At 34.0% G+C, this 24,698-nt stretch overlaps 1 protein-coding gene across 2 annotated transcripts in view; it reads left to right on the top strand.

Moving 5' to 3' along the window:
- The window catches only part of LOC149901681 (uncharacterized), a 50,264-nt gene that overhangs the window by 13,390 nt on the left and 12,176 nt on the right, over nt 1–24,698 (top strand). Inside the window, exons 2-5 of one of the 2 annotated variants that reach the window (XM_090110847.1) lie at nt 18,474–18,592; nt 21,245–21,384; nt 21,624–21,819; nt 22,064–22,271. In XM_090110847.1, the coding sequence (XP_089966973.1) occupies nt 18,576–18,592; nt 21,245–21,384; nt 21,624–21,819; nt 22,064–22,271 (561 nt within the window). In that variant the 5' untranslated portion in view covers nt 18,474–18,575. The remainder of the gene's footprint in view (nt 1–18,473; nt 18,593–21,244; nt 21,385–21,623; nt 21,820–22,063; nt 22,272–24,698) is intronic. The other variant, XM_090110848.1, reaches the window with a different exon arrangement.

The following is a 24,698-nucleotide window of genomic DNA, read 5'->3' as shown; positions in this document are numbered from 1 at the left end:
TCTTTTTCGTTTTTTAGTTGCATTAAAATCACACAATTTAAAGTACTTATAAACATTGTAAATTATGCGTCTCTCTCCGCTATGGATTATTGATCCACTTTTATTCTTTCGAATTGGTGAAGTATTCATTTTCAAAATTTATTGTTGAACGAGTCACGCAAAATACACAACCGTTTTTTTCGAAGGTCAGATTTCAACTGGTCACTGTGAACTCGACTTTCTAATTTGGGGCGTGGCCAGGCCGGCGGACAACGATGACTCACTATTTTCTTAACGCGAACGGACTATAGTAGACTATAATGTAAAATGTATGTAAATCAATAATTATTTTTGGGTTGGTATGTGTGGAACGCGGTCACTTGGTTTCAATGTCAATTGAATAATGTGCTGTAATGAGAAATGTACCTTCGTAGTGTTGCGTCAGCGAAGGTTCGCTGTATACAAAAGGGCTTGCTTTTTTTGTTGTTTATTTCCGGTTTTTTGTTTTTTTGGATTGATTAGAAAAACGGATTGGTATAGTTTTTGTTTATTCTATCATATTTAATTTAGTATTGTTCCTCAGACAAATCAATCGTTTTTGATGTGCATTAAATACCTATATAAAAATATAAAGACTGCCTTTATTGAAAAAAATATTACCTACTTTCACCTTGGATAAGAGATTCGTGTTATTTTTTTCTATAACGTAAGTAGTTATTCATTTAATTTTTTTGAATCAAACTTAAGTCTAAAATACATACTTGACACAATTTTTAGTACTTAATTAATAATAGCGTTATAATAGATTTTTGTATTCTTATAAGTCATCAAATTATATACAAAGTATAGATATGAATTATGAATTGACGCATTACTGCATAACGCGTTCTACAAACCATCCTGCGGTCAGCTGCTAACACGCTTTCTCCTTTTTGTTTGTTGGATTATGTCAGTTATGGCACAGATAATATAATAGTAGGTTATGGTTCAACTGACCTCTGTGGAGATAAGCTTTTATTGGGGTTTTTACCATAGATATAATTCAACGATTCAAATAAGAATATAAAAATAAATGGTATTAGAACACTACAATGACCGTATTATGTTACATATTAGTATACTATAGATGTATGTTATACTTGCATAATATTATTATACTTGTATATTATGTAAAACAATTTTATTCGATTTTAAAAGTAGGACATAAAAAAAATTAAATGAATAGGAATAACTTTTCGACATTATGCTACTAATTAGGTATATTACATGGAGAATTTCCATTTTTATTCCTTATGTTTAATTGTTTTTGTACATATTAAATTAAAAACATAACATATTATCTATTCATTCTAAAGAAAATGCAGATTTCTCATACGGCACACCATAGACATTTCATAGAACGTTGTCGATATGAAAATAGACAACCGTAACGATCGTTAAAATGTTGTCTTTGACCACAGCCTATCGTTTTGCATTAAAATTATTTATTTGCTTGTAAATTAATCCGATTCCGCAGTGAAAACTTTCATTGCTCGTTAACCGTGACGAGAGAACTGTTTTGTTTATAAGTATTGCGTAATGTACGAGGATGTTGGAGTTATTACGAGTAATTTTGTCAATTTTCATACGTAGTTTAATTTTATTTCAGTATGAAAGGATATTTCATTAAAAATTTTAATGGTGCATATAATTTATACTACAGGATTGTAAAAAAGCTTCAAGAGAGAAAAGCCTTATCTAGTAATTGGTTTGACACTATAGCAATGTTAGTGTTGCTTGCTTTTATTTATTTTATGATTATTGCTAATTGGAATTATTTACTTATCCATACTAATATTCATGGGCGTAGCTAGCCATGGGTACAGGGTGGGGCAAAAAAAAACCGGCCAAGTGCGAGTCGGAGTCGCGCACCGAGGGCTCCGAACAAACCTACTTTTTATTATGTTGTAACTCTAAAATGTATGTTTTAGCAATTTTTCCTTTATCTGTGGTATAAGACATTGCTTTTAACCAAATTTCAAGACTTTGTGTTCACGGGAAGTACAATGTAGGTTTTGATTCCCTTGCGAATGTCGAAATTTGCGATAATTTGCAGCATAAAACGGCTGTATCTTTTGATTTTGATTTTTTCACAGCTTTAAGAGACCGTAGACTTGAGTATTCGATATAAATTTCAGCTTGATACCTCCATGCGTTCCTGAGAAAAAGGGTGTTGACAGACAAACAGACAGGCAGACTTTGTTATCCGTCCGTCTGTCTGTCTAAAAATACCTTTTTTTTTCAAGAACGCGTGGCGGTATCAAGCTGAAATAATAATTAATAAATCAACACAAACAAAAGATACAGCCGTTTATATTGCAAATTTCATCCCTATATTATATATCTAGTTTATCTTTCTAATACAATAATATGATTCCTTTTTATCATGAAATATAAACGTGTCTATGTAAATGGAAAAATAAACCATTTCAAATCTTAGAGCATTAAAATGCTCTAAGTTTCAAATGGTAGACATAACTCAGTAAATAAAGCATTTAGCCTCGCACTTCCGATTCAATTTCATTTTTTTTTAGGTTAAGGGTCACTTATTGACCATAAAAACACAAAATGCTGATAGATCCAGGTGGAGCTTTGCTCGCAATCTTATAGTTTTTGACCGATATCTCGAAAACTATCCACTTTCCCTAAAGTGGATAGTTTATATAGCAAAAGTTACATAGACTTTTTTGTAGAAAGTCAAATTTCGCATCTTTTATATTCTGTAAACTTTTTTGTAAAACTTACTGCTTACGGTTTATGGCCTATTTAATAAACCGGTTTATCGTTTTTGGCTAATAACTCGTAAAATATTGGATTAATCAATAAAATGCATGTATGTAGTTTTTAGATAACTTTATTCTCTACAATTTTTATTTGAAATTTTTTCTAGTGCTCATATTTTTTGAGTTATTGTACGTTCAATGTAGAAATGCCGCCGCTCGGCGGGTGTCGTCGCGTGGCAGGCCAAAAGTTTTTTTACGGATGTAATGAAAACGAAGAAGAAATTTCCAATGCAAGTGGATTTTCGCCGTTTTCGAAACGGCAAAATTTTTGATTTTTTTTTTTATTTATAGAATTTTTTTTAATATGTACATTTTTTTTAATATTTTCCTTTCATTTCCTTTATACCTTGAAATTTTCTATTTTTAGCCCGGTAATCCAACATTAAATGTTAAATAACTCAAAAAGCATTAGAAAAAAAGTTTAAAATAATGTAATCTAAAAAAATGGATGTATGCATTTCATTGATTAATCCAATATTTAAAGCGTTACTTGCCAAAAACGATTAACCGGCTCATTAAATAGGCCATAAATCGTAAACGGAAAGTTTTACAAAAAAGTTTACAACGTATAAAAGATGTAAAATTTTATTATCTTCAAAAACATCCAAATATTTTTTGCCTTAAAGTGGATAGTTTCCAAGATATCGGCCAAAAACTTTTATTTAAGATTGCGAGCGAAGCTCCACCTGGATCTGTCAGCTTTTTGTGCTTTTATGGTCAGTAAGTGACCCTTAGCCTAAAACAAAAGTGAAATTGGATGGGAAATTTAGTGCGAATTTGGCTAAATAAAAACAGCTTTATTTAATGGGGTAACAGTACTACACTACTTTTTCTGTCACCAAAGGTGGTTTAAATCATGCAACATAGAAGCGCAAGCTTTTTGTGTCGACTGACAACTTTCGAGTGAGAATTTTTAACGGATATTAAGTTTTGTAGTCGGTACCTAGATAATTAGGTAAGTTTTTTAGATTTGGTTAGGTAGGTACCTTCCAGGTCAGAGCCAGGGTGGGGCGCTTGCCCCACCCTGCCCCACCGTGGCTACGCCCATGCTAATATTATAAATGCGAAAGTAACTCTTCCGCGTTAAAATGTAGAAGCCCTTCTGGCTAACATTGAGAGACACCACACACAAAAAAAAAAAAGAAAGTAACTCTGTCTGTCTGTCTGTTACTCAACACTATAGCAATGTTACTGTTGCTTGCTTTTATTTATTTTATGATTATTGCTAATTGGAATTATTTACTTATCCATACTATAATATTATAAATGCGAAAGTAACTCTGTCTGTCTGTCTGTTACTCAATCACGCCTAAACTACTGAACCAATTTGCATGAAATTTGGTATGGAGATATTTTGATACCCGAGAAAGGACATAGGCTAATTTTTATTGCGAAATATGTATCACGGGCGAAGCCGGGGCGGACCGCTAGTATGTTCATATATTAATTGCATCTAGTGCTAGTGCTAGTTACAATAAAACAAATGCTTTGATTTGATCAAAAAACGACACTTAAGGCTTTGTTATTCTATGTATGTATATCCAAATAAATAATATCGAATTATTGAAAAATGTTGCAACACAAAATGTTTACCTAAATCATAATGTGACCTACTCACTCGTTAACAATATTAAATAATTTTCGTATTCAGAATATAATTTAAATAATAAACATTGTCATTTCCTAACCGACAAGTAGATGATCTTCAATGAAGCATGTTCCAAGGCTCCAAGCGACTTATAACGCAGGTAAACCGAAATAATATTTGGGTCACTGTATATATTAACATCATCTTCATTTTTTAATCAATAAAATGTGTCATATTTTTGATAACACGCGTTTCGATAAGTGATTTGAATTTTATTGATGTTTTGCATTGTATTATTTAATAAATACGATTTGTATGGGATGATTTTTAGTTTACTCAGATACTTATTTATATTATACGAATGCATCATTAAAAAAGGAAAAAGCTTTTCTTTGTTACCTACTTATCCTATTAAATTGATTATATTTGTACATATTTTTGCAAAAAATCGTGAAGTGAATGTAAACAACCACATAAACAACGCATCTACGAGCGAGGCGAAAGTGGATTATTAAAATTCAAATTGACTGAACAAGGAAAGAGAATCGAGATGCCTTTCAGACGTTAGTGGTGCTAAAATTGATAGCATTTTAAAAGTTTCATAACTGTACAATAAATTAATAGAATTCGGAAGCCATTTCGTTCAATCACGTAAAGCCATCGGATATCAGTAGCATCGTCAGACAAAACAATGCAACAATGAATGTAGTCTTTTGTTTAAAAATAACTTTATGTTATTTTAGAATTAGTGGTACTGAAGCAAAATTTAAGAATAATACAGGGTGTCCCACTATTGGTATAGGTGCTAAGCGCGAAGTGCCTTGTAGTTTTGCATACACAGATCACTTAAAAAATACTTAAACAACAACAAAATTACGTCAAAATTTTTTTGCTAAATTTTTCCAGAAAATCCATGTTTTCTTCTCTAGCTTCGCACAGCCGGCATATATACCGCTTCTCTTTTGTATATGAAAACAATCTTAAACGATAGTACACGTGCTAGTGGCAAAGTTGGGCGGGTTGCTTGTTATAGGTGTGTTGTACTGTGTACACCTATAATAAGCAACCCGCCCACCACCAGTTTTAAGAATTCATCTATTTGAAAAAAAAAATGCGTCTGGAATTTTATAAGTATTTTGTATGTACTCAGCGTATGCAAAACTTTAACCTCCTTTGACCTTAGTATACCAACAGTGGGACACCCTGTATAATTTCTTAGAAATTTAAATAGAAAATGATTTGTTCAGGTTAATAATTGACATCATTATTAATTAATTCCTGATTTTGACAATAGAAACGAGTTATGTATACGACTGAAATTGCAAAATTTATTGTTTAACAAAACTGAACCTTCTCCAATCGTTTGCAATTATCTGCTAAATATCAATTATTTTTTATAGATGCTATACCATCGGAAGTTTGGGTCACAAGTCACAACTCAGATTTACGAATACTTACGTAAGGTTGAATAGTAATAAAGTTACATTCTTAAGATTTTTAACCGTGAGTGGAACTTGACCTATATTATTGTTTACTGTTAAAAGATACTTGTATTACTTGTTTGTTGACATATTTGTATAACTGTTTGGTAAATAGATTAAAAGAAATATATTGTATGACATCAATGTATGAATAACTTCATATAATTTTGACTAAGAAAAACAATTTAGCTGAACTTAAGCTGTGACTTAAGTGTGTACATTTCCTACGCGTATTTCAGATTTTTTATTTAGAGTTATTCTGTTAGATATTCTGAATCTATCTTATCGTTCTTTTGGGAATAATAAAATTTAAAATATTTCATAACTCAACTCATTATCTGTTGAATTGGACACACCCTCTACGAATACATATTTACATAAGACTTAAGTGGATTATCAATAGATACTTTATAGAGGTAGGTACATGTCTATTTAAGAAATTGTATTATGATAATCGAGAAGATTTCATTCTCAATAACTGCATACATTATAATAAAAAGTCGTCCGCCGCGTCTGTCTGTCTGTTTGTTCGCGATAAACTCAAAAATTGCTTCACCGATTTTCATTTTTTTCTAAATAATTCTATCGTAATTTTTTCAATGAATTTATAATGTTTTCAACCCGAACAGAGTGTAATCACTTAAAATATACCGGCCGAATTGATAACCTTCTCCATTTTTTGAAGTCGGTTAAAAAGCAGATGCTACACGAATATACAATATTATGATATATTTTTTATAGAAATCTAAGTAAGCTCATATAGGAGGCCAGTGTGCAACATAACGGGCTATTATGTGTTCCGTTTGACGTCCGTAGTCCATTATGAGAGTACATCGCCTTTTTCCCCGTGAAGTCGCTAGATGGTGCTAGTTTTAAGCCCGTCACGTGGTACCGCCGCCAGCGCCGCGAGTGGTGGGGGACAAAACTCACCACAGTTCCAGCAAGCCACCAGAAATATCCTCATTGTTGCGTCGTTTTTCAAACCGTACGCAAGTCGTTAGATTATATGTAATTTTAAAATCCTGAATTTTAAAATACATATACATAATTTAATTTAATTTAAATAAGTAATAATTTTATACGAACTTTCGAGATTGAAGTAGAAAGTTCAGTTTTTTTTTTAAATAGTTTTTATTAAAGTCCGTTACGTTTCATAGTGAAATGAATATTCAAGTGTTACCTGCGTTTATCGTTATTTCAAACGAATAACGAAAATCGGATTTATTCGAAGTATAAATCTGCAACCACGAGCGTGGCATCGCGACCATAGGTCTACAGCGCAGGCCAAGGGCCTAGCAAATCGTGAGCGTCTTAACAGCGCGCTTTCTACGTGTTCCGAGCTGAGTTCTTCTTGTTCGGGGTCAAGCGACGACGAGGAGCCGCCGCAGCGTGTATGGCGCCGGCCGCCGCCAGCGCGCGCTCAGCCGCTCGGGTGCAGGTTTGAGATATTATCTCAACACGGTGAGTCATGTTATTAATACAATATACGTGAATTACGATGATTTCAATACAAATCTTTCAACGTGAAGGGTTATTACTGTATGTTACGCGTTAGATAACCCATTTTCACAAATATCGGTTTTAAGAAAGTATATTAATTGCCGAAAGCAGATCCGAAACGTGTTTCGGTCTCTTGATTTTATTCCTCCTTGAATCGTATTCGCTACGCGGATATTATAAATGTATGTGAATTGTGCCTTCCTTTTCCGAATTGAGGGTAAATATCAAAAACGAATTCTTAATCTCGTTAGATTAGAAAATTCATCCGATATGATTCGAATCAAGTAGAATGTAGTTGCCTATATCTTGTATGCACAATAAAAATAGGTAAATTATTATGAATTTCTTACAAACATATTAATAATTTTTGCCTGACGTATTAAATTAGTCCGCGACTCTGTGCCTAATTACTGCTAAATTTAAATGCGACTTCTATTATCTATACAAATAAACTTGAGAATTAATAGAGATGCTTTGAAGGGGATTATTGATAAGTTTAAATTCATATACAATTCCTCCCGCTGTGGAATGTATTTTTAACTTACTAACATGATTAGTGGCATATGCAGATAGGCGGATTTGATAAGTTGGTTTAAAACTCGTCACAATCAGTTTTTACCAGTACATTCAAGAACCGTTAAGATCGACTTTTTAAGTCGTTTCAAATCATTTCATCAATAGAAAAGTTAGAATCAGAGGAAACACCAAAAGAATAAAAAAGGGGAGGGGGAGAGATTTTCAACAAACAAAAGCTCAAATTAATCTCGTCACCCTCGAATACCATGTAATTCGAAAACCAGCCGTAGTTTTCACTTAGAGGGTATTTATTTATTCTTTAACTCTGACATCATATTTTATGTCTTTGGAGATTCAAGCCACAATTGAAAATCAGGGGTTCGTCAATCGAACACCATGACTATTGTTAATCACCCATTTTTATAATTAAGAAAAGCAAGTTCTGCAAATACAAAGTAATTTTCAATTTCACACCCATTGTTAACTGTGACATGACATACTCGACTTAAAATTATAATTTTTATATTTGCGAGGCTATCGACTATCCGTACGTATCGACGCCTCCTATATCCTTGTATCACTATTGTATACCATATCGATATTATAAATACATCATAAACGAAGGTCAATTACTTAAGATAACGTATCAGCCCTTCGGGCTAGCGTCAGCTCAAAGAATGTTTGCGACAGTCACAAACTGGACTGCTGAAGAACCAAGGGACTGTGGCCTTTACTTGGTGATCTACATGGGCAATGATTTGCGTTCACCAGAACAGCATGTACACCACATTGAAATGAAATGAAATGAAATGAAATGAAATGATTTATTTTGCAAGAAATGTGGAAAATTTACATATGTTATATTGTTTCATTGTTCAGCACAAATCGCCAATTGATTGGCTTGCAGAGACTTTGGAATTGCAATTCAATTCAATTCGAAATAAAGTTCGTCTCTAACCTAATTTGGAATATTAATCCGATAGAATCTATTCTGACACCCGAGCGTTTAAGATTTTCTACGAATGGTTTGGAGCACGGAAGCAAATTGGAAATTGGCGATGGAAATGATAAATTGAAAGTGTCAGTGCCTAAAAACAGGCTTAATAGCAGGCAGTTGGTCCCTCAAGCAGGCACACCACCTCTTAGGGTTTCTCAACTTTGCAACCTTCATCACCCTCCGGGGAAGGATGCACTGCCGCATGCTATAGCGCCAAGGGAACGCCTCTCGGGGCTTATTACCTTTGCAACCTTCATCACCCTCCGGGGAAGGATGCACTGGCGCACGCTGCAGCGCTACAGAAACGCCTCACAGGCTTATCACTTTTGCAACCGCTATCACCCTCCGGGTAAGGATGCACTGGAGCACGCTGCAGCGCTACACGAACGCCCCACGGGCTTATTATTATTTTTGCAACCTCCATCACCCTCCGGGGATGGATGCAGTGGCGCACGCTGCAGTGGTACAGGACCGCCTCTCAGGCTTATCATTTTGAAACTTTCATCACCCTCCGGGGTAGGATGCACTTACGCACGCTGCAGCGCCACAGGAACGCCTATCAAGGTTTGTCATCGTTGCAAATTTTATCACCCTCCGGGGAAGGATGTACTGACACACGCCACAGCGCTACAGGAACGCCTCTTAGGGCTAATCAACTTTGAAACCTTTGTCTCCCTCCGGGGAAGAATGAACTGCCGCACTTGTTAAAGATCTAGTTCAAAACATCTTTTAAAAGCAAGTAAGTGTAAAAACAAGTATATCTACCAGCCGTATCCAATTCACAGGAAAGTCGAAGCAGTGAATGAAAGGACCTTGGACCCAGTGTCAAACAAGTTGGTATGGAAATTGAAATGTTTGCAGTAATAGCTTTCCTAACCTTGACAGTCGAGGTAGTAAGAAAAAATTTCATTCAAAGGCAGAACGAAATCTCTTTGACAAGAGTTATTAGTTTGAACGTTTGAACACTTCACAACCTTCTAGGGCTGTACAGCTAGGAAGCCGAATCCTCGCGCCGGCTCCTAATGCAACGTGCTCGAACAGTCAAAAATTTCCATTCAGAGGGGAATTCTACAAATTTTAATCACAGCTCAAACAGCTTACGTCATCTCAAGTAAGACAGACTTAGAGCCGTGCTACTATCAGGATAAGTCTTCTCAATCGTTCACTGACAAACACGCACAGGTTCAGCTCCAACTCAAATACAGAACCTACAGCTGAAAGTCTGGCTCATTTTGGATAGGTCAACCTGTTGTACACCTTGATGGACAGCTTAAAAAATAGAAACATACAAAGACTGCTGGTGACCACTGACCAGGCTATAAAAGGATGCTAAATGCTTAGCTAAATTATGTATAACTGACGGTTTAGTACGCTATTCTTATACATAAAAACAGTCAGTTTGTATTTAAATAAAATAATATTAAAATTTCATCTGATCATTTAAGCAATCTTAGGGTATTTCCTTAGCTAGAACAAATCTTTCAAAATTACAAATCCGGAAGGCAAGGAAGGTTATTCAAAAACTCTTATCAAGATATTTTTAAAATAAATCAGCATAATAAAAATAATTATTTAACTATGTGATTAATAAAATAAATAAAAAAATTGTTTGCATTTATTAACGCGCAGCTACTATACTGTGATTACTGTTATTAGCTTGTGGACGTGTTATCTATTTATTCCTGTTTACATTGCAATTCAAAACAATGGGTCGATAGTGAAGACGCGTTTACCTTGCATTCCGCATTGGGCTCCAAAACATATTCTTCCTCATACTAGCAATCAAGTTAGCTAAATTATCGTCACATATTATGTAAATATGAATCCAGTTTCAAGGCACATAAGAACTTTTCTTTGCATTTCTAATCCATAAGAGGTTCTCTGACTAATTTGTTTATTACTACACAGCATCCGGTGAGACCAGCTACAGCGGCTATCATAGGTGGCAGGGTAAAGCGAGCTCTTTTCGAGTCGAGGTCGAAATCTGGGTAATGTTTTTTTGGCCTTATCCCAGCTTCCCCTTTTTTCCAAAGAACGTCCAGGCGCACGGCGGGATACCACCCTTATCTGGTAGAAATGCCGACTGCACGCACAGCACGCTTTGCGTCCTCCTTCTTAATGCGAGCTGCCAAAGAGTGGAATTCTCTGCCGGCGTCCGTCTTTCCAGAGAAGTACAACATGGGAATTTTCAAGAGACGAATTAACAGGCACTTTCTAGGCGGGCGTGACTTACCACCTTAGATCTCGTCACCACTTTCCATCAGGTGGGACTGGGGTCAAACGTCCACCTATCTACGTATAAAAAAAAAAAAAAAAAAAGTTACATAGTTATAGTAGCATCATCAATCTATTTGGAAAAATATCTAGTTAATGACATTCTTGCAAAAGTAAACTGGAGACGATATTATGTTTATAAACATTATTATTTACATACACATTTTTTAAAGAATATAATAAATTCGATCACATGGTGGAATTATTATTATATTATTGTCGTAGTGTTTTTAATACTAATCAAAATAGAAGTCATTAGTAATAACAATCGAGATTTTTCAGCCTACTCAGGTTGAAGTGCATATACTGATTAAAATGTTGACAAGATATACTTGTAGTATATTTATATACTTGTAGCATATTTTATACATGGTATTGAGACAAATTTTCAATAATTATCAGTCATGATTTTATACATTATATACTTTGTTTATAGGATACATATAAGCTTTTTGGGGCATTACTCTATCACATTGTTGCGTTTTATTTATCAAGCCACCAGGAGATAACAAACAACTCTCTCATAATGGACTACGGACGTCAAACGGAACACATAATATAGAAATTTTACCTGAAAATAAAATTTGTATTATGTTTCCTAAGACGTCCGTAGTCCAGATAAGGTCTTCCTGGTGTTATTTTTCCACCACTGCTACCGTATCATTTATGAGACGAACAATGAGGATATTTCTGGTGGCTTGCTGGAACTGTGGTGAGTTTTGTCCCCCACCACTCGCGGCGCTGGCGGCGGTACCACGTGACGGGCTTAAAACTAGCACCATCTAGCGACTTCACGGGGAAAAAGGCGATGTACTCTCATAATGGACTACGGACGTCTTAGGAAACATAATACAAATTTTATTTTCAGGTAAAATTTCTATATTTTTGATGAATTATTAGAAGTAAGAAGAATTACATAGTGCTTCCTGAAAGTAATTAATTAATAAAAAAGCCAGTAATCACTTCGCTATCATCATTCATCAGACAATCTTCGAGACCAGCATCCCAAATTACTCACCTTGTAAATCGAATTTGTATTCTTTATCTTTCCCCGTTTATTTTTAAATCGAATTCGACATTAGGCCAAGGTAACTTGTCTCAAGTTAACTGTCAAATTTTAAACAAGTGCTGCCATCTGTTGGTATTTTATTGATAATAAAAGAATTCATTTATTGATACGGATCGATTTGACATCAAGTCACGATTCCGTTTGTCGTTTGTTCGATAACTTTTTTCGTGTTCTAAATAAAAAAAAAAGACGGGTTGCACTCCGGGAGTGCCGGCAGAAGTGAAAACTTGATTATTAACGTTCAGCATGTTTGATATTTTGGAATGGTATCCGTCTTACGCATGGAATATAAGGGCTAAAAAAAAAAGACGGGTTGCACTCCGGGAGTGCCGGCAGAAGTGAAAACGCGCGTAGTAGAGAGGGGATAGCTGTCTACTCTCCATCCGTCTTACGCTTTTTCGATCAGGTCACGTGTCCTGACGCGAGTTTAAGATTTTATACCCATTACAGAAAAAGTGCTACGCCGCTAAAGAAGTTTTCACTTCAAAAAAAAAAAATCCGTCTTACGCTTTTTCGATCAGGCCACGTGTCCTGACGCGAGTTTAAGATTTTATACCCAACGCCGCTAAAGAAGTTTTCACTTCAAAAATCGCAGAATGGAATTCGAATGGTTTTCTTAAAAATAGATAAAGAAATGAATTAAGGCATTTAAAATTGTTTTGCTTCTGCTAGGAGAAATATGCATTATTAGTTAATTAATTTAGGGGCTTTCGTTATTTATTTTATTTATGGACCAAACAACAATAAATACACATTACATTAAACTGTGATTAAACATAGGAAGACATGATTTAATTAATTGTATCTAATGTATTTATCAATTATAAGACGTGTACCTACACTACATTCGCAATAATAACACGTACCTATACAATTAAACATAAACGAAAGAAAAATATATAATCGTATAACGTGGTATAACTCTCCAGTATTATTGACAGTTAACGAATAATCGAAATATTTACACGGTTCATTAATTCATTATCACAGAATATCAATTCTTTTAAACATTTAAGTAAAACATTCATTACTTTTGCGTGTAGCGAATAAGAAATTAAGAAACAATAGAAGGAATTCAAAAACATATTGAGCATATCTTTCTTGAAAGAACATTCCGACTACATTAAGTTACATAATTAAATGAATATGTATAACAAATATTATGTACACTTAACGGTACACTTTTTAACACTTTTTTATGTAATCACCAACAAAAGAGCAAAACTTTCTTTGAATTAATTAAAATAAAAAATAGACATAATATTATTATGATACATCGTATAATGCGCTAACAATTAACGTTACATCACGATTATTTAAGCTTCATGTGATTCGTAAGAGCTATTAGGTATATTACACAGATTGATTAAGAAATATGAAATGATGTTGATTGGTATTTTAAAGTATTATTCATTACTTATTCTTTTTTTTTGTAAATAGCTTTCCGCTCGTGGCTTCGCCCGGTTTGTCTAAAACTCAACAAATTATTTAATAAAACATTCCTTAAGAGCCACTTCATCTATCTCTGTAGTTTTAATATTACGAGTATCTGTGCTATAACGTAGTGATTTCTTGAACTACTTTCAGCATAAATACAAATAATGGCAAACTTCATTGAATAGGAACCTACTAGTAAGTTGTAACTAGGGAATTCATTCTAAGGTATAATAATATCTACTTTATATTTGGAAAAGTGTTCTACCTTTTCAGAATTGCTTCACTATGAAAGACACAAAACCTTCATAAAATTTATAAGGCTACATCCTCACTCTATATTCACATATTCTCTCTTGCCATTGTAACTATAGTTGCATGAGTTTTTCAATATTGAATTGTCTTTTTTTAATTCTTAAATATCCTTTATTTTCCTTTACAGGTTTGCGTAATGAAAAGTAATCATACTCAATAGTCAATAATACATGCACATTTATGATTGTGATGTATGATTAATCTAGATGGTATTTTAATAGAAAAATCGAACAGCAAACATCGAAATTTGATTATTTGCCTTATTAATTGAACTCAATCGTTTCTAGAGAAAAAACATGCGAGCTTAATGTTTTTGATATCTTTATCGTATTTACGTTATCTCAACACATAATTTTGAACAGAATCGAGAGCATAAGCATTAAGATTACACGGTTTTATTTCAGGCTATTTTTTTCTTTTTACATTTTGTTTCACAATGTTCACATTAATTTCGGCAAGTCACTCCGAACGCCTTTCTACGAAGCCATATTGTAAAAATGAAAATAATAAAAGGATACATGAAGGACTTTGTTGTATTTTCGTGGGTGAAATTGAAGGTTAGATAACATTTTATTTTACAAAATTTCCGAACGAAATATTTTATTTAGATAACTAGTCATTTTATTTTTATAATCTAAGATTTAAGTACCTATATTAAAAAATGCAAAAATAATTGAGTCTGGTGAATCGGATCACACTTTCACAAATTAACTTTTAGCCTTTCTGTTATTTTATGGAGATAAAGCTTCGAACGGAATTAATGTTTTTTCCTACTATAAGGCGGTAAGGGAAAATTTTTGATTAGTAACATACATTCCCGCATAATTATTATGAATTCCAAATAGATTCCATTAATTGACATAAAAGTCTGCAAGAGTCGAAAAATAGTATAAAAGACATTTAGGTTAACATATGGAGACGACACCGCCTACATCACTTATGTTCCGCTCAACATAAGCCATATGGCTTAACTGCACGCTCATTGAAGTGAAACTTCTTTATCGGGGTTGGACATAAATTTAGTGTAAGTAACATTTTTGCGTTACGCCGTACGCGTGACATTTTTGCGTTACGCCGTACGCGTGACATTTTTGCGTTACAACATACTCGTGACATTTTTAAGGTCATAAAGAAGTTTCACTTCTTACGTGTGTACTCTAGTACACGCATACATTTTAATTTTTTTTTGTTTTAAAGTGAAACGCATCAAATATGCCTTCGTGTGTGTTACAATATTGCACAAATAATACGGAAAAGTGACTAACATAACTTTTCATTGGTAAGTACCTAACTAGACAATCATTTTTAAAACTTAGTTAGAGCAAAAAGATTGGTTGTTTGTAAAGTAGGTTTACGATCGAGATGTTTACGTGATAACGTCTTATTGGTGGCAGCGCTCGAGATGAGACGGGAGATCGGACCGTCTCTCTCTCGTTATACCTGCAATCGCGCTCGTGAGGTTTTGGTGTGACACAAGTTTCTGAACATGTCACCCGACTAAAACGATTTTAAAAACGTTATCACGTTAAAAATGGCGCACAGATTTTGTTCGTGGTGTCTCCTCCATACGTAGTAATATTATCTCAATGATAAAAGATTACGTAATAATCCAGGTTTTGATCTATATCATTCTGTTGCAATTAGTAAGTCTGTTTGCGTGTCTGTAATGAGTACACTGACTTTCATAGAGACTTAAATATTAGTGTGTTTAGTCTTTTAACCTCCCAGTAATGACACTACATATACCGTATGGTAATGGCCAACTTATATCACCGTAACGAATACGTTACGTACACAATAGCGTTATAAAACAACAGTTATGATATTACAAAATGCGTCGAGACAGCTCAAACTGGGGCAGTGTCATATGGTTAGGTGCACTCATGTCATGTCGATTTGTAACTGCTATGCGCTATACTATGTCATCTTTTATTCTTATTATATTCTTTGCAATGTGTATTATAAACCGACTTCAAAAAAAGGAGGAGGTTCTCAATTCGGCCGGTATATTTTTTCTTTTAATAATACTCAAATGTTTCCAATTAAATCCAAATAAACGATTAATTGAATGAGTATGAAAATAAAGCATGAGTTTATAGCTTTCCGCCCGCGGCTTCGCTCGCTTTGCCTAAAACCTAACAAATTATATACTTAAACCTTCCTCGACAACCACTATATCTATTAAATCAAACCGCATCAAAATCCGTTGCGTAGTTTAAAAGATTTAAGCATACAAAGGGACATAGGGACAGAGAAAGCGACTTTGTTTTATACTACCTATGTAGTGATAGAAGAAAAGTCAAACATCGCTTCGAGAAGGGAAATAAAAAGTAAGAAGGAAGCTAAAAAGTTAACTATCTGAATTATAATTAATAACTTTGAATTTTAATATCACATATTATTACTAAAATAATATTGGTATTAAGGTTATTCGTTAATAGAACATAATTAAATTAAATTTATCTGCTCTATGCTGCTCTATCCATTTATATTGACGATCGTGATTTAATATTTCATTGCTCGACTCATAAACATATTTCATAAAATCGACTAATTAAAGGGCATACATGATCAACGACATTATTGTTCGATCGAAGTAAGCCATCTTTATAATACGTGCGTATTCATAAACCATGTTCAAAATAATTGCGTAAGTGGACAGACAATTATCGAGAATAATAGTCGATTTGTTAGGCGATGTACCGTGTACGGACGAGTCAGCGATTCTTATTAAACCTTTGTATTGATTTTTTGTATAATAGTTTTAATATCTTCTTAACATACTTCATCTTGATAACATTTCGTAACAAGAACTCTTCTGATCTTCTGAACAATGTCTTCGCCAAATTGATTAAATTTTTAGCTAATTCATGTGTCTATTAAATCACATAGATATTTTATTTTGAAATGAAAATGAATTAAGAAAAGACATGTAATCTAAGAACTATCTTGCAATGTTTTTCATGCAGTGAACACTATACATTTAATTTCGATTGTTATATTTGTAACTATGGAATAAAAAGCAAATTGCGTAGGGTTTTAATGCTAGCTGTTAAACGCTCGTTCACGACAAGCCTTCGAAGAGCAACTAGGGCTTATGATGTTCCATGAGACCCCTCACTAATTTAATTAAAACAATTTATTTAAAACATTTTCTTCATATCTAAACGTTAAGGTCAGTTTAGACAATCGAATTTATTCAAGGTAATGTAATTAAGCTTTATAATATAATCACTATAATTTGTGTTGTTAAGTGCGGGTATTTGTAGATAATAATACGTTTGAAAAGCAAATATAGATTTTGTTTGTTACAATCATAATAATATGTATTTTTTATCGGCGTTTGGATGAAATCATCAATGCAACCTAGTTCCTATTAATCCAATCGATAAAGTTATAAAATAATTAAGCAATTTAGTACAACTGCTATTCTCAGATATAAATCTATTTCTGCTAGTTTTAATTTTTTGAAGTGAAAAATTATTTAGCGGCGTTGGGTATAGGTAAAATCTTAAGCTCGCGTCAGGACACGTGGCCTGATCGAAAAAGCGTAAGACGGATGTTTTTTTTTTAGCCCTTATATTCCATGCGTAAGACGGATACCATTCCAAAATATCAAACATGCTGAACGTTAATAATCAAGTTTTCACTTGTGCCGGCACTCCCGGAGTCTTCCGGAGTGCAACCAATCTTTGTTTTTTTTATTTAATTGATGGTTAACGATTGTGATGGTGCAGTTAAAAGTGTCGTTATAAGCACTAACTATAATGAAAGAGGTGCTAAAAAGCTTTAAGAGATAGCAAGTAAATAAATAAAAGAATCGTCTCTATTTAAAATGGCGAACGTGGTCGAACCATGAAAGTAATAAAATATAATTAAACAATTACCGACCATGCCATTTGTATACTAGTAGATGTTTAACTTATTGTCATTTAAATGAATTTGAATACGCATGCATTGGCACGTGTCCTTATTATTTGATATTCAAGTCCATACAGGAATTCAATGAATTACCTCCATCTTCCGTGAGCAATTTGAAGTCTGATTTGTTAGGGTATCAATTTAGAATTGAGTCTCATTTATTGCATGTAAATGGACGTGTACATATTGGAATCATTTTGATACGGCCGCAGCAAATCACAATAACCCTACAACCTTGTGAATAAGGGAAACTGAAGGAGACGGCCGCACTCACGGTTTAAAAATCGTCAAGGATTTTTTTTGTACTCTCTACTAATATTCGTATCAATTTTATTGCACATTAATTATTCTTAAGACAATAACTTTGTTGAAAGTTTCGCTAAAAAAGTGTGCTAAATATTATTTCAGCGGTTTTCTTGACAGACAGACTTACCAACTTTTTCATTTATGAAAACAATAGGAAATTCGTGTGCATAACTATAGGTAAAGAATTTGTGCACTGAATAGTTTACCAACAATGTACTTTCTTGCGGGGGATAGCACCCAAATTCCATAACTTATAAACTATCTCTTCCAGGGTGGAGGGCGACGCGAGAGCGAGGCGTGCGCGTGCGGGCGGCGCGCCCCCGCCGCGAACGCGCCGTCGCACGCCCCGCACCCGCTGCGTGCGCTCGATGACATGCCGCCGGTACTCAGGTAGCTATTTATGATATGTATTTATTTAAAGTTTAAATAACATGTTACACGGTAGGAACTTATGCCATTCTAGAATGCCAGGATTTAAATAATAAGAACACTTCATTTTCTTAATGCCATGTTGGTTTGCCAGACCAAAATTATCATAATACCGATGAAGAGCACTATGGCGAAGATCCAGCATGTAATCCTACTTCCCACCTCCATAGGCCATATTTTGCTAATTGCTACCCATATATTCCTGTGACAATTGTTTTCTTTACAGCAGGTCAAGCAAAGGAACAGGTGCGCTTGATTATAGCTTGATCTTATTTTATCACCACTGTTCATAAATAAATAGGCGAATATTTGCTTGAAGATCTGAATACTTCTGTGTTAAATGCTACTGGTTAAAGACGGAGGTAATAACATAGAAACTATGTTAACAATGTTGTTCTTTAAAAATATTGGCATTTGGCTTTTTTTTCATCTTATGTAGTTATGTTTCTCGAAATCAAATGAGCAAGGGTTAAGGACGCAACATAATGTGAGGTTAAGGCTTTTCTAATAATTTCAAATATCTAACTACTCCAACGTAACTAAAGTTACATAAAATTAAGTACCAACACCTTTAGTCGTTGTACGTATTCATTTATCATTTAAATGTTATACACCTCAAAATATAACTCATTAATTCAACAATATCTTACACAATAACGACCAATAAGCGTTAAAGAATTCAATGACAGTCAATCCATCCTAATATATTCGTATTCCCGCCGGTGAAAATAGTTTCATAATAGTCATCACCAACTACTGTCGTTACGTACATACCGTGACAGGTTGTCGTGACTCGTGACCTGTGGATGATGTGTTATGGTGAGAGGATGACCTTTTGATGAAGCTTGATAGACAATAGGTACCGTATTTGGTTCATGTTAGGTAACTTGCCTAGCATAGTCTTTATCGATGTGTTATTCTAGATGATATTATATATTCGAGAAGGCATTGGGAAGTAATTGGTCAATCAACTATTTATTGTTATGGACTGTCCCATTTTCGAAATTTTATATTTTCAGCTTTTGTATCCTTTTTTTCGAAAGTTTATTGATGATTATGAAAGAGGATTTAAAAATGAGTATTGCAGAAACTATAAAAACACACGAATTTCACCCAGTTTCGCAGCAATATGAACGTTTTGGAAAATCAGAAGTGTTCATTACCTGTTCTGCAACCACACGGTATGAAATCAATCAATCAAACAAAGATAAAAACACTTTAATGAGATCGATACTATAAGTCTCTATAAGTATTGTAATGACATGAATAACTTTCTACTTGTTAAAGTAGAACTTTGCATAATTGACTCTTTGATTCTTGTGATACCCATATAAGTATTATTAGATAATGAGGATTTCCTTCTAACCTTTAGGTATGAACATTTTTATGTTACTTTTCTATATAAAGAACCTAAAATATGATTGTGACTGTGCACTGATGTATGTCAGTAATTTATATTTGATGTGCCTTGAACATGTGTCCATTAGACGCCATTGGAAAACAAAGGCAGCGACAATAAAATAAACAATAGTGGAATTGCTTGGTTTCTATGAAATTGAATAGGAAGTCATTTTGTTGATTCATTGATGCGTTGTGCCAGCCGTAAATAATTTGCGACTTTGTGAGACTGCACACATCTATCCGTAATCAGAATCTGTAAGATTGCGTTTCTAAAATTGCCCATTCTTTAATCATGACTTGACTCACTTATGGACACATTATCGGGTATAAAAGGAAGCTCATGGGTCTAACAAACTAAATAAAAATCGCATTTGCAAGCACACCATTCAACAAAGTTCTAACAGAAACTCATAATACCACAGACTAATAATAATATACTACGTATACATATAATACCAAATCCTTAATTAAATTAAACCTCGTCTGATATGGTTTTAAGTATAACAGTTAAGGATTCCAACTTTACAATTAACCAAATTTGTCCCCCATTCTAACATAGCTTCGCTAACTTGTTTGTTTTTCTTATTACTAATACTTGATTAAAATAAAAGGTATTGCATACCGATATGACAGAATGGTTTGCATAATCCCCCGAGGAGCGATTTCCACATTTGCAAATACACTCTATTGTTTGTTTAGTTTAGTGTTGGGTTAAAAGGTGAATGACTTCAAAATATTTAACCACACCATTTGTATTCTTTAAGAATCCTTCTAAAGATGGATTGTTTGAGAAACCAGTATGTTAGATTATCTCAGGATAGTTTTTATAGCTCCAAATGATAGGCAATTTCTCTGTCATTTTATGGCAAGCGCCACGCTTCTACATAATATAATAATTTAAACACGCTCGATTGAAACTGTTAAAAGACGCTTGCCTTCTAGTGAAATGTATGTTCTGTGTTATTATTGGTGGTTACAGGTGTTCATTTTGTATATATCAGAGTATATGTATAATATTAGTAAGAATAGATCCATCACGACCGAGACTTTCATCGAATTTATCATAACTATTAGTATGTTAAGGCTTTGCTTTATCACACATACCTATCTACCTATCTAGTACCAGTACAATAATGTTCTGGTACTAGATATTTCGCATTTAGTTGATCTTAGTTTTGATTTCAGACTTTCAACGATGCATTATTGTTTCAGATCAAACCCGCTGTACACAGAGGAGGAGGAACAGGAGGTAGTCATAATTGTGGACTCCCTAGAACCCGAAGATGTAGTGGAGGTCGGGGAGGAGCCGTGCACTCCTAGACGGGCGCCTTCTACCTCTTCAGGTAGCCAATGTTAGGATCTTTGACATTTTATTATCCAATTAGTTTTTCGTTTAAACAGGTTACGATATTGAATTTATTAAAAACATTAGAGTTTGAATTATTAGTGGGTGTTAAATGATATAAGAATATTTGCTAATTGTTCCGTTAAAAAACTTCTCATGAAACAATCAACAAGCAACATTTATTCGTGATGCATAGTTTAATTGACATTTTGATCACATATGAGTTCAATCAATTTCCATATTCAGGTTATGGCAGCGGTGCAGGTAGCCACGGTCGGGTGTCTCCCAATTTACCAAAGAATGAGCAATACGACCCGGAGCCGATACGATTGTCGGAAGATAAAAATGGATCTCAAAGCCCCTCCGATTCTGATGGCACCCCTCCGTGCACTTTATCTAGAAGCCTGAAAGAAGATATTCGCTCCTGTTTAGGTGGCTGTCGGTACGTTAAAGTTATAGTTATATCACAGAATACATAATAGTAGCTAAACGCTAGTTATATTGTTAAATTGGTATTGGTGAAAATATTCGAACTAAATTAGAAGATTTTTACAATTATATGAATCAATACAATGGTTATTTTAAATGTATTTCAGCTTTGAGCCCTCTGTGCTCTATAGTGAATGATATTAATTTCTAATCTGATTTATATGATATACAATTTTGTATTTTATTCCTCCATCTAGCTGGGAAAAGGACGTAAACCAGGTAGTAGAAGCAGCAGTACGAGGGGCGGGAGGTATGAGCGCAGCCAGGGCCCGGCTACATGCGGCCCTACTTGCGCTGCATGAGCCGTCGGTCCCTAACCGCGGGCCCTCGCTGCCGTACTGCGGGCCTGGCGTGCGACCTGGTGACGTCACCATGATGCCGAAAGCGACGGGCATGTCTTTATTGGTGAGTTGTGCTTTGTTTCTCTAGAATGCTGAAAAAGACGTATATTGAATATTAAAATTTCGCAAGAAAATTTCTATTGGTTTCCTCTCAATAAGACACAGATTTCAAAATTATTATTGACTTTTCATTTCTTCTTAAAATCAACTAACCTTTACCGTATTCTACATAATATCGGACCTTGTAAGTTACATGCAAATGTTTCCATGGAATCAATCTAAAGATTCTTAATCTACTCAGAAAATGGCGCAAGAGTTGCGAAAACGCACAACAAATCTAGCCGGCGCGGCGTAATTTGTAACATCCACAACGATTATCATCTTTATTACTTACTTACAATTTTAACTTCATTCAGAAGTAAATTGAGGATTTTTTTTGAGTAATTGTTATAGTACCTACTTCCCGAACGTCATCGACTTAAAAGGTCAGATTTTATAGTTCTTTTTTTAACCGATTTTTTATACTTAAAATATGTATGTCAAAAACTACTAGGTACGTGAAAAATATTGTATTATCATTTAACATTGTTATCTTATATACCTACGTCTTATAGTTTTCTTTCATCTACACTAATATAATAAAGCGGAAAGCTTTGTTTTCTTGTTTGGTAGGTATAAGGTTCCGAAACTATAATTGGACTGATTTAAAAATTGTCACAGGCTATATTTTATTTTATCCCGGGTCAACACGCGCGGCTAGTGGTATATACATATAAAAATTAATTATGTGATCAATTCTTTAACACAATATCTTTTTCACATTTGGTACAATTATGGTCATAATATTTGTTTTTCAAAATGCTCGCATCTATAATGACTAATATTATAAAGATGAAGACTTTGTTTGAACGTGCTAATCTCCGGAACTACTGGTCTGATTTGAAAAATTATTTCAGTGTTAGATAGCCCATTTATCGAGGAAGGCTATAGGCTACAAATGTTCACGCTAAAACTAACAGGAGCGGGGCACTGCGGGTGAAACCGCGGGCACAGCTAGTATAAAAATATGAAAAAAGCCCTAATCAAATGTAAATTGCCCAACACTAAACCTTTCCACTACATTTGCGGGTGAATCTAGTTCAAGAGCAATGTGTGGCAACCAAAACAATGTTCTGCATATCAATTAATAAACTATTTGTTTATCACTCTTATTCCATTGTAATAAGGTTCAAATATAATGCGAAGGTGCTGTATGCACGCCAACCTTATAACAAATGATGCGCTTATATTTTCAATTGATATGCATTTTCCGATAAGGACATTTCTGGATGTTACTTGCACATTACTTGCGTATGTAGTTGGGCATTCTTTTTTTATATAGGCAAGTGATACATTTTAATATTTCACGTATGAGGAAATTCGTCTTTATAATTTCTGTGTTTTACGCTTATCTATGAGAATAAAATGACATGATGGGCATGATGGGTCGAAATAAGATGAATGAGTGTCATTATTTTTTATTAATTTCTTAGCTATTTACTGCGAGTATTTAGTATCGGGTTTATCATAAAAAATACCTTTTAATAATAATTAATATTCCTCTTTATATATTTAAGAACAATACAGCTGTCATAACAGAATAATAAATTCTTGTATTCAAGACTAATTAAGAGACTTATTTATATTTCAACACCTCGGGCAATAACTTAATAAACAATAATATATAGTATCATTTATCATTTAATCGAGATACTATCAGTATTGTTCTGTACGATTAATCGATGTTGGTCGATTAACGATAAAATATTACGCTGTTAACGGTCTAGGAACCCTGTTAATACTTAAATTATTGCCAGTTAAAAATATATTTTTATTGCACGACCTTATTTTAATGTCTGGCAACGTGTAATTATTGTTTGTTAGAATTATTGACTAATTATGTCATTATTTGAATGGGTTGTTTGATAAATAACGGTCGTAATTATTGACTTAAAGATATACTAATTTATAATGATGTATGTTATCTTAACTAAGTTCAACACAAATCTTTTTATACAATCAATCCTAATCTCAATTTAAGCATAAACATAAAACATTAAAGTAACCTGTTGCAGTCAGATTTACTCCAGTGATAAAAAAGTTGAGATCTAAACTCATGACATTTCGTCAGCCATTTCGTAATTGTTTATGCACTAACTTATCCACCAGAAAAATTATCATACCCTAACTTTTGCCTTAACAGTTGCCTTACATTCAAAGCTTACATTTAACTGGTTCAAGCATAGTTTTTGACTTCCAAATTGTGACGTCACACAGTACTCGTTCGAAAGTGTTATATATCAAGTCGATAGAATGTGTCTAGTGCTCGCAATGATTAAGCCTAATTAATTAATGATCAACGAACACGTTGGCGACCGCGGGCTGCCTTGCCGCAGGGGCTTGCGACACGCTTCACCAAACTGTACTGTCATCGACAGAACGTCTATATTTT

This window comes from Colias eurytheme, chromosome 16 (assembly GCF_061535395.1).
Source record: "Colias eurytheme isolate Ceu_HAF_F1 chromosome 16, ilColEury1 Martin Lab GWU primary, whole genome shotgun sequence".
NCBI lineage: Eukaryota > Metazoa > Arthropoda > Insecta > Lepidoptera > Pieridae > Colias > Colias eurytheme.
The sequence above is the reverse complement of the archived record's forward strand: the minus strand, read 5'-3'. Positions and strand labels throughout refer to the sequence as shown.